The sequence below is a fragment of the Cuculus canorus genome, chromosome 1, assembly GCF_017976375.1.
Source record: "Cuculus canorus isolate bCucCan1 chromosome 1, bCucCan1.pri, whole genome shotgun sequence".
NCBI lineage: Eukaryota > Metazoa > Chordata > Aves > Cuculiformes > Cuculidae > Cuculus > Cuculus canorus.
Window position 1 is genome coordinate 152,728,963 of NC_071401.1, and position 11,847 is coordinate 152,740,809.

The 11,847-nt window shown below is 41.5% G+C and overlaps 1 protein-coding gene across 1 annotated transcript; it reads left to right on the forward strand.

Annotated features, from left to right (window-relative positions):
- Positions 1 to 1,564: 1,564 nt before the first annotated feature.
- RASD2 (RASD family member 2) lies at positions 1,565 to 11,474 on the forward strand. The gene is made up of 3 exons (XM_009568370.2): positions 1,565 to 2,420; positions 6,349 to 6,628; positions 8,147 to 11,474. Exons 2-3 carry the CDS (start codon positions 6,358 to 6,360, stop codon positions 8,674 to 8,676), a joined length of 801 nt encoding a protein of 266 aa, XP_009566665.2. The 5' UTR covers positions 1,565 to 2,420; positions 6,349 to 6,357; the 3' UTR covers positions 8,677 to 11,474.
- Positions 11,475 to 11,847: the final 373 nt, after the last annotated feature.

An 11,847-nucleotide genomic window follows, 5' to 3' on the forward strand; every position in this document is an offset into this window, starting at 1 on the left:
AGAGATGGTAGCTTTTGGTCCAGGTTTGATTTGAACCAATGACTTAGAAATGGAAATCATCACATCTTATTTCAAAAATGTGTCTGGGCCATAAAAATACTACTCTACTCTACCAAAGAGAAAAGGCTCAGGAGTTAACAAGGGGGTGCTGGTACCGTGGTCTTAAAAGAGCTCACTTCAGGTCATTACCCATTACCAGCTCACTACTGCTGAAGGGTTTCAATGGTGCTATGCCAAGCCATGTTCTACCTTCCCAAAACTAAAGTTGTCTGCAGGAGCCGCCGCTTCTCAAATTCAATCAATCAATGATGTTTTACTGTTGTACTTGCCTGGGAGCCCCAAATCCACCCCCTACTCAGGCCTGACTCTAGTGGGAGCTACTGCTTCTTGCAGATAGTTACAGCAGGATGCAACCCAGAGCCTGTGCTGTGGCCTTCGAGGTCCATCGGCACAGAGACACATGTAAGCGTGCCAGCTCACGCGCCTGCAACAGCCATCGCATCTCTCCTCAACAGCTACTGATGGCTGCTGTGCAGCAGCAGGAGCACAGGAGCAGGCAGGAAGCGTTGTTCTGAGGGTGACAACAGAAACCTCCTTGTGCTCTGAGGAGAAGGAGGAGAAAAGGCAAAGCACCTCAGGAATTCCTCAAAAGCTGCAGGAAATGTTGAGGGGGGGTGGTCTGGAGAGGAAACAGACAAACTAGTTGGAGGAATCATGTTCAAAGAAGAGTAAATTTGCTCAAAGAAAGAAAGAGAATTGTGAGAGATCTGAAGCTATATTCAGATTTGGGAGATCGTGCTTCCCTTACATTTCTTATTGTCAAAATATCTTGAAAATTTCCAAGTGTTTTTCTTCCTCCTTTATTTTCCCTTCTGATTCGGTGTTTTAAGTTGGAAATGCTGAAATATTCCATTTTGAATCTTTCAAAATCAATCATTTTGACAGCCTTTAAAATAGACTTGAAGATCTAAATTATTACTTCAGCTGAAAAAGGAGAAAAAATAGAGCAAATAAACAGTGAAATAAACTGCAAACACAATTTAAAAAAATTTTCACTTGGAGTTGAACAAAATCCTTGAATTCACCTTAATTTTTCTGTTTCTCTTCTTTTTCTGATCCTCAGTACGCTACACTTTTAGTTAGTTTGACCATTTTTTTTTACATTTTTATTACCCAGTTCTAGTTTAGTTTTTCTTTTATTTAAACATTAGTGAGCAAATAGCAGTTACACATTATTCTTGTTTCTTAATCAAGCCAACCAATAATTCAATAATAATCCTAACATAATGTCTTCAAGGCTGAGGGAATGGGAGGAAGTATTTCATACAGCAAAAGAGTTACAAGGATTTTGGACAGAAAGCCCCTACTTGGGAAATGAGTCAGTCCACTTCTGTTTAGCAGAAATGATCGGCACAGAAGTATAAAGCCTTTAGAAACAGCTTATGAAACTACAGATTGCAAAAGTAAGCAAAGTCTCTGTGTCTCCCGTACATGTACATTAACCCATTCCCCACACATGCTCGCATACAGGTCTCTGGTGGAAAGATGGGGAATGTGCAGTCTGCAATGCTTGTGAACTTTCTGTTCAGAGGAGAGATTTTTTTCAATAGGCACAAAATCCCACCCCCTCAGCAGCCCTCCTTCCCCTGTGTCTGACACTGACTTCAAGGGAGGAGTTGAGCCAATTATCTGTGAGTCCTACAGAAGGAAATTCTGCAATTTGCCAGTAGTTGTGAGAGCCAGAGAGAGAAAGGCAGGGAGGGAAGAAGACAGACATAATTGGCAAATGTAAAGAAAATCCCCTTCTGTCCTAGGAAGCAAATATTTTAAAGCAAATCTCAGACCATAAGAAAAGAAGCTCATGACGGGGGAGTGCCAGGCAAGATCTGGGGAACTGTAGGTTTGCCAAAGACAACTTTCATGCCCCCGTTCAAATTTTTCCATCGGGTCTGAGGCAGCATAGAGGCAGGGTGGGTCAGCTGTATGCACCCATGATCCTGCACGACTAGGTGTTGCTCCAGAAACGCCTTTCCCCCAGCAGAGCCAACGAAGTGCAACTTGCAAGAAAAGCCAGTGGGAGTAGGAGAGACTCTGCCTCTCTTTCTTTTGAATTGAGGTTGTGAGGAAAAGAGCTCACTCAGCCAAAAAGAGAAGCTGTCACTGGTCCTGAGACCCTTCCTTAGCCCATGTCCTTCACCTGATCCTGTACTTACATCCATGGGGGAACACCCTCTGGAGACCTGCAGTCCTTCCCAATCCTGCTTAGTTCCCGGGAAATATTGGTAAAGAACTAAGCCCAGAGCAAGCAGCGTGTGATCCACAGAACAACAGCCTTTTACAGCAGCAGCTGCCTCTGATTAAAATTACCAGCTTCATCAGACTGCACCAAGACCCAGGACTGCTCCTCCAAGGGAAGAGAGGTAAGAAAGTAGCATGGAGTTTGGTGGGAAAGTAGGGAAAAAATAATCCATTGAGGTGATTGTGGTGTGCATGAAAATTACAGGGATATTAGTAGTGATTAACAAGTGAGAGGGCTGTTATGCATGATACAGTTTGCATTTGTCTATATGTATTTTAGCTGGATGTAGTGAATTACATTTGGATGGCAGTCACAAACGGTAGCTTATTACTGTGGAGTACAAGAGAGGTAGTTCAGAAGTCTGTTCATGGGTAGGGAGTGGTAGGGAGCGTGCCCCCTGATGGGAGGATGGAAAACTAAGGTGTAAAAGCTCTAGGCAAGTTCAATGAAGAATGTCTTCCTTAGATATCTCTCTCCAGATGCTCAGGATCAAATTTGTCAACATCTGACTGGAATTCAGACAAGTGCTCTTCAGAGCATGCAAAAAAGTGGTGCATTGTCATTCACTCCAAGGTCTGCCTGTAAAACAAACAGTGCTGGTTAGCGTGTAGAAGATAACATAGGGAGTCAAAAGAAATGGGGTTTAGTGTTGATTTTGGACAGCTGTTTCAGCTCTCTGAGGGTAAGAGTCTTTCCCTTTATTAAGAGAGATAACACCCATCACCTACATTTCCATGACGTTTTAAATCCCTGTGCTGTACCAATATAAATACTAATGTAAAGTTTCTAGCTTCAAGCCAGTGCATAAAGCAGAAGATAGCTCTGGGAATTAATCTATGCTTAAGCATTTAATAAACTGGAAGACAAAGATGTAGATTAAAGCCAGCTGGAGATTGTTTGTCACCAAATTCTCTTCTGATTGATTTTGCTTTATTTAGTACATGAACATGTGGTGTCTTTCTGTTTCTTTTCTTCTCCCTTTAATCTGTTTCAATGTATGAGTCCTGTGCTCCCCCTACCCCTTGGTGTGAAGGCTGAAGTTTCAATCCTTTTCTGAAAAGGAAATAAAACAAATTACATTGAACTAGAGAAAAATTTAAGTGGGGGGATCAGAAGATAGAGCACAAAACACAAATATGAGCTCACAGTTCAATGGCATGCTTTGAGTCAGATTTGTAGCAGAGGTGATGAGATGAGTAGCAACCCCATGAATCAAAGTGTTGAAAAGCATGTTTTGACTTTATGTAAAATGAAATGCAGCTAGGAAAGCACAAGAATCCTCTTGACTGAATACCTTAACAGGTGGAACAAGGAGGATGTAAAGTAACTATTTAATACATTAAAATCTGCAGGTCCTCACACCCCTTCTTCCCCTTCAGTGCATCTACATCCTTGGAGCAAAGCATCCCAGGCACATTGGATTTTGCCTTTGATGAGAAAGGGAGGCAGTGTGATTTAATCACCAGCAATGCCAGGGTGAGGAAAGGTAGGAAGGAGAAAGAGCTTGGAAGGCAGGGGTCCTGGAGTCTGTTCATGCATCCTATTTGTTTGACCTTGGGATTATTCTCCCATCTGCAGGTAGCTGTGGTGGCAATTCCTTCTCCAAGCTGTTTAGTGTACAGTGGCATTATCTGTGTTCCAAAGCAGTATAATTCAAGGAGGAAGACAGAAGTGCCTTTTGCACTAAAGGTGCAAAAATAACCCTTCAAGCAGCTCCAGTGACACAGTCCACGTCCTTTACTGTGTGATGGGAATTTGTAAGATTTGAGCTTGGAAAGCTGGTGGCCAGGATCAGGTCCCCCAGCACTCATGTTCTATTTAGGAAATACAAGGCATTTGCTTAAAAAACATAACTGTGCTCATCCCCAGATGCTGCTGCACCAACTTGTACAAAACTGATTGTCAACAAGTGTGAACCAACACAGTCCACCTGTCCTCATGCAGCTGTACTGGTCCATCCCAGTCTGAAGAGCTGACTCATTTCTAAATTCTGAGCCTGGATTGTAGAAAAGTTTGTAGTTTTTCTCACAAGATCTATCTCCCTGCTTTTCTCTGCCAGCTAAATAAAGCCTGAGAGGGTGAAAGGAAGCATCCCAACGCAGCTCTGTCACCATTTGTCTGCACAAGGATGCAAAACAGTATTGACTGGCTATGTAAGAAAGGGCTGACCCAGGGTACACGGCAGTATTGTTTCAGAGACTGCATTTGGTGTTTCTGAACTGTTGGACATGGGTCCTGTTCTAAATAAAACACAGATTCCAGTCCAAATACCAGGTGTGCTCTATACTGTTGTTCCCACCACAGCAATCCAAATAGTACTACAACTTTGCATGTGTGCGTGTCCATCCAAAGTTATATTACTGTCTGGCTCTAATGTTATGCTGTCCTGCCGAATGAATATAATTCAGAGTATAAGTTACTCTAAGGAAAGCATTGCATTTTCCTTTGTGCTTTAGATAGGGCTGAATATGCTATTGGCTTGTAGCAAATTATAGTAATAATAATAAATAGTAGTGTTTTGCTGTTGCCTTGGGCTACACACATTACAAGTGCACAGCACTTGTAATGATGCTGGATCAGAATTCCAGAGATTACTTTGTTTAGCACTGACTGTATCTTCACTGCTTTGGTGATTACCGCCTGTTAAATGAAGTAAAACATTTTAAGCTTTGGACTGAGATAAGTGGGAGCTACATAAATGCTTGGAAGTCAAAACTCATTTGAAGGACAGATAGGAATCCAGATCTGAACCAAAAAATTATTTTCGAGCGGACATAAAGCCCTCACATTGTAATGTTAAATAAACAACACCTAAGTTAAATAAACAGCACAGCAGAAACTTGATTATGCTTTAATAAATCTTCAGTAACCAAAATAAACTCAGTCAAAAATGTGCCTTTTTTGCTTTAACAGTTACTTTTCCCCATGCAGGGCTTACATTTTTCCTTTCAGCACTCAATTCATTTGAACTCATACACGGAAAATATCTGAGCAACCCTTTTTTTCTCCCCACCTACCAAAGTTCTCTGCTTCTGAGTACCATGTCAAAACGTGGTCTCCAAGGTTGAGACTCATTTTTGTTGTCAGGGGTTGGAAATCTTGTTTAACAGCTACTTAAGAAGTCTGTCCTTCATCTTTTCTTTTCTCCTGCTTGTACTTAGCACCCACGGAGATGGCAACACACACGCTGTGTGTGTATAAAGACTGAAACTCCCATGAAATATACTCTGCAGCTCCATCCATTGACAGCCATCCCACTGCAATGCTGAGAGTTTGTTTGTAGGGAGTTCCCACATTACCAGTCTAAACAGCAAGATCAAAATCTGGTTTCTAGAAAGTCACAGAAGGCACAGATCTTAGAATTTATCATTGACTAGTTCTGTTTTGACACTCAAACTCCGTGCATCAGCAATGAAGTTTGTATGGGACCAGCTAGGTATGGTTACTGGGATGTATGTCTTCCATGGATGTCAAGCATGATCCTTGTTTCTTTCCGACTTTTTGTTGATCTCAAAATTAGAATGGCACACAGCTCCTATCTAGACAACCAAATGAAGTCGTCTAGGTCCCAATGACAGCTGCAGCGGATGCAATATATTGAGAAATCTGACCTCTGTGTTTATGTATCTAAATGAAAACTAAGCTCTACTGAAAAATCTGGTAATGTTTAAGTGACGCAGATGGTGGGAAAGAACTTGGTGCCTAAGTTAAAACACAGCTGATAAAATTAGCCCTTAATGCTTAAGCAAAATAACAAATTACAATTCAAAATGGTGCTGCTTTTCAGTGTAAATGCCTTCATTTTTATATGACTTTAAAGGAAAAGAAACTAAAAAAAAAATGAACAAAAACCCCCAACCCTACTCTCTGGAAATGAGACTGAAAAAATTAAGTATTTCCAGTGAAAAGATTTCTGTATGAACCATTGATCTACTAACCAAGACCCTGCTCCAGAGCATTCTTTGAGAAACCTTTGGTAATGAGCTGTCTTACTCTATCCTCCTTATAGTTTCAGGTCTTTATTCCAACTCTGTCATTTCTTCTTTCAGGACTGAGCAATGATGAAGACCATGTCTGGTGGAAACTGCACTCTGAATGTGCCAGCCAAGAACTCGTACCGCATGGTAGTGCTGGGAGCCTCCAAGGTGGGGAAAAGTTCCATCGTTTCACGCTTTCTTAACGGCCGTTTTGAGGACCAGTACACTCCCACAATTGAGGATTTTCATCGTAAGGTCTACAACATCCGGGGAGACATGTATCAGCTGGACATCCTGGACACCTCTGGGAATCATCCTTTCCCTGCTATGAGGAGGCTTTCCATTCTGACGGGTGAGAAAGTAAGGGGGAGTTCGCAGATGGGGAATGGTGGGTGAAAGATCACTAGGATAGATATTAACTTGAAAGCTGTAGCCTGGAGGTGACTGTTCCTATAGTTAAAGGGGTTGCTTGATTCTGTTGCAAAATGCACTTCTGTAGAGAGATTTTTCCTGTCCAGGATGCTCCAGGCACTGTAGGGAGTGCATTAGCCACAGAGAAGTCCACTGGGTGAAGGTCTGAACTTGAGATTTTTCACTAGTTTATTTCCCTCCTGCCTTCCACTCCTGATCTGTATTTTTTTATTGCACTCACAAGTGGATGGCTAAATAAAATCCTGTGGGCATAAACAGCAGCAAAGGACAAAATAAGCATGTAATTATAAGACACAAGCAGTGAAAAACAAATGTAAAATGTACAGGCTGGGAATTCAAACCAAGAAAATCTCAATGATATTTTTGTTCTTAAAATTTCCAGCCCGATTGCCTTGATTTGATATTCCAATAAAAGGGTAATTCTACTTTTACCCTTTCTCCCTAGTCTATAGCTAGTCAAATTATTTAAAGAAGAAAAAGAGAATATATTGAGCTCATTTCGTATGTTTTCATTGTCAAGCAATCCCTGTTGTGAGGTAAAATATGTTCTCTGACTGTGAAAGTGATAGTGGAGATATATTCAGCCACAGCTCACAGTGAAACTATTTTCTGGATTTCCTGCCCTACCCTTCTACCTAGCCAGCAAACCATGATGTTCACATCTAACCTTGCTAGCATCCACTTTCAGTGAGGTCCTAGGGCCAGTTTCTGGGATGTGGTCGTAGGCTTTTGTCCCCAAAAGCTCTCATAGCACATTCCGCATGAATGTCATTCAATGGGCAATGATTTGCATTATTTTATGCTTGCAAAAGGTATTGTAATTCAAGAAATGTCAAAAGGAAATGCTGGGAGATCTGTGTCATTTATTCCATGGTCTGTTTCTCTTGAGCAAATGAAATGACAACAATGCTCTGCACATTGGGAAACCTTTCATTCCTGAATTAGATGTTCGGAACTCTAAACCTTGAGCAGAGCTGTTGCTTTGTGTATTATATAATCAAAAATGCCAAGGCTGAGTGGCTACTAGCTCTCCGCTCTTCCTGGTGTCAGAACAGGCTGTGTTTTACACAGATATACAAATAAAAAGAAAAAAAAAAAAAAGAAAAAAGAAAAGCAATGCAACAGAACTGAGACAGAAACACGTTTACAAAAGAGAGTAAATGGACAATAATTTGCAAGTCCAGTGCAACCTACGAACACACAATCAGATATGTCTGAAGTAATATCATAGACACAAGTCTTTTCCATAGTACTACAGAAAGATGTGGGGAGTTGTATCGGAAGAATTGGAATTAAAGTACAGCTAAGCAAATAGGTTGAAAAGGACAAACAAAATCTATGGGAAGGAGATGGCAAATAAACCTATTGCTTTAGTAAAATCAGCTGCTGATAAGGGCTGCTACCAACAAGACTTTACAGCATCCTTTTTTAATTGCAGGGGATGTTTTCGTCCTGGTATTCAGCTTGGACAACCGAGAATCCTTTGATGAGGTCAAGAGGCTCCAGAAACAGATCCTTGAGGTCAAATCCTGCCTGAAGAACAAGACCAAGGAATCAGCTGACCTACCCATGGTGATCTGCGGCAACAAAAATGACCACAGTGAAATATCCCGCAAGGTACGCTCAGATGAAGGTGAGAACCTTGTCTCCAGTGATGAAAATTGTGCTTACTTCGAAGTTTCAGCCAAGAAGAACACCAATGTGGATGAGATGTTCTATGTCCTCTTCAGCATGGCCAAGCTACCTCATGAGATGAGCCCCGCTCTCCACAGGAAAATCTCCATCCAGTATGGTGACACCTTCCAACAGAAAACCTTCCGGATGCGCCGAGTCAAGGACATGGATGCCTATGGCATGATCTCTCCCTTTGCTCGTCGGCCAAGTGTCAACAGTGACCTGAAGTATATCAAATCAAAAGTTCTCAGGGAAGGTCAGTCAAGGGAGAGGGAGAAATGCACCATCCAGTGAAGGGGGCTTGCACTTCTGTCTGAAGTTATCATCCACATGCAGTGCCTTAAAGAGACATGGTCTGTGAAAGCACAGAATGGGCTCATGGGGTTCCTTGAGTAAATCCAACATGGAGAGAGGATAACTCTTCCTGCAGATTCTGCTAAGTCACAAATGTAAATAACATCGACCTTGTAAACAACTGTGAAAAATCATATGCCTGAGATGAGTGTAATTCTCTGTCTTTGTAATGTAGTTCTTCTTCTTTCCCTTTCTGAGTAAAGCATACAGACCTGGTATACAGTAAAAGAAATTTCAACCTCATCCTTACAAAGGCAGTAGATAAAAAATGCACAGAAGGCATTAACAGTTACCCAACATTCAGCTTCTGCTAAGGGAGAGAAGGTTATGTTTGTACATGTTGTATCTTTGTCTCTCTGTGTATGTGTGCATGCAAGGGTTGAACATTCCTTTAAAAATGGGACTTGGATTTCAAAGGGCAGCAGACTTACTGAGATTTCCCAGATTGGGAGTGGACTCTATATATGACTACATGACTCACTTCTGAGAGGATCTACATTAAGATCTTGATTTTATATTTGCTGGGACAGTTAACATTTGGCATTGACATGAATGTTGTTTTGTATCATAGATTTTATTTGGGATTTGGTTTTTTTATTGTCTGGGGTGAGTTCTTAGCAAAATCAGATGGCAAGTGTGTTTGATATCAAAACAGCGTCTACTTTCAAGTAGTGAAAGGTGTTTTTCATCTGTAAAACTGTGTAATATGTACATTGATTGAAAGTGAAATTGTTCTGCAAAAAAACCCCAATACATCTGACTGCTTTGCAAGCCTGTGTGATATTGTTCCTCAAAGCAGCCACAACAACTCTGAATACCACAGTACAAATGCCATCCTTTGCCTTGTTGACCACCGGAGCGATGGTTTCTTCCTTTGTCTCCTGTCAACCAAGACTGATCTGATTTATATGTTTGCTTAGATCCCTTCAGAGGCAGGATTGGAATTTCCTTCAAAACCAAGAACTGAATGACTGTAGGGCCAGCTTCATCACAATTCCTTTGTTAACATGCCTCTAGTCATTTCGCTCATGGTTTTCCTTGTTATCTGAAAAAGGTTTCCTTGATAGAAACCTTTGTACTGCTGTCCTTCAGAACAGAGACTTTATACTAGTGTCCAAACAGGGCTGGTCAGATTAATCTGGAGGTGACATTAACTTCTTCCCTTTCTCAGCCCAGTCCAGCCTTCCTTGTTGTCGGCTTTGTCCCTGTTGTTCTTCTGGCTTTGCTGTTCCTTGTGCTCCTGTGTGTCCTCGAAGCCATATCTAATCTCTCAAATGTGCACTCTCCACTCTTGCTGACTAGATGGACATGTGTTCATGCATAACTGTGGCCAAAGCATCGTCCCAAGACTGTACACAACAGTAGAGTGTATATGCTATACATACCTCAGAACGATCTCCAGACACATTGCCCTCCTTCACCCTCAAATTATGTTCTTGATTGTACCTACCAGATGTGAGCTGGTTCATCCTATACTTTGATAGGAAACCAAGAATGATTGTTGTCTGCAAAAACTAACTGCTGGGACTAAAATCCCATATTCATTTATCAGCTCTACCCTTTACTGGTACTGTTTATTGACTGGTAAAATACACTGTTCTTTTATTCATGCTGCCAGGGCAGCACCTTTCAGACCACATCCCCTTCCCTACCTATAAATATGAATATAGTTTATGATTAAACCCATTTTATTTATTTCCTGTGTCCTCATTCTTTCTCAAATTTTCTTTCTCAAAGAATAATGAAGAAGGTCCTATTTTTGTGCTGTGCAAGGCAAGTGAGGTATGAGACCCCTAATAAGATCTTCAGTATGTTCTGGAAGAGACTTTTTTTTATCCTCCAGACACCAGGGGCTACACATTTGTCTGTTTGAACAAAACTGTGTCTATATCTACATGTATCTATCTATTTGAACATTAACTTATATATGCAGCTACCTTCACAAGCAAAAGCAGACAGTTACTCTTCCCCGTGCTGCCCCCAACACAAGAGACTAACTCTCTCCTTTATGTGCAAAGTTGACACGCTCATCCCTGGTGCTCTTTCATGTGGTCTCTGCAGAGACATCACTTGTTCTCAGCAGTCTCTTCATTTTACCATCTGCACATCTCTACTGTATTAGTCTTAGTTCCCCTGAGCACATGCCCACCTCCCTACAGACTCTTCACCCAAGTGCAGGACTACAGAATATCCCAGTGATCAGCCTCTGGGACTCACATGCCAGAGTGACATGGTAGAGTTGGAGATGGAGTGAGAAAGTTGTGAGCACTTTCTAATGGTTGGATTAAGGGTCTCCAGAAAGCTAGAGAAGAACTCCTCACACTATAAACCCTGTGCTGCCTTACTGAGCCTATACTTGCTCTCCCTGGTCTGCTGGATAAAGCTGTATTTTTAAAGAGCCTTCATAACTACCAAGTTTCTGCCTTTGTCTTACAACACCTTGCAGTTATTTTCCCTATTTCCTTCCATCTCCACAGAGACACCAGCTTTTCTCACCCTTTCATGTCCTCCCATTCCTGCCTTTTCTAACATGGATATGATGCCACAGGGCATGGAAAACATTGCAGTGACAGCATGTCTACAAGAGTAGGGAAGGAAGAAAACCAAGGAGCAGGTGCTCAGAGGGATATATTGGATCTCTCAGGAAGGCCAGTGAGCCCCAGCTTCACAGTCCAGCTTGGTCTGCTAAAGTTCAGGGTAAGAATCATCTGAGACACTGGATAGGAGTGAAGCTGAAGCTGCATTACAGTCACCTTCAGAAACAAATGGCAATAAGCAAGTAATCTTATTAAACTAATCTTAATCGTCTCTCTGCATTTTGTTACTAATGGTAATTGCTTTTGAAGTTAAATTATCATGCTCCTGAGGACATTTTTTTTTTTTTTTGCTTTTATTATATCATTACAGTCATTCTATTAACATTCATATGTTATTTGGGCTCTAGAAGTGATTACAGCCCCTAGTACAGATAGTATGTGTCTCAGTTGTTTATTCACATTTAGTAGCCGTTACATTCTGTGAATATGGCTGGGACTGGAAAACAGAGGGCAAGGCTACCCGTCTGTATAGGGGACACAAGGTAAGTCAGAAAGACAAAAGAGGAATTGTTTC

Bases quoted from the DNA above. Each gene is read 5' to 3' on its own strand.
- RASD2 (XM_009568370.2), top strand. From the start codon at position 6,358: ATGATGAAGACCATGTCTGGTGGAAACTGCACTCTGAATGTGCCAGCC. The intron at 6,629-8,146 runs GTGAGAAAGTAA...TTTTAATTGCAG, and splicing joins GAGGCTTTCCATTCTGACGG to GGGATGTTTTCGTCCTGGTA.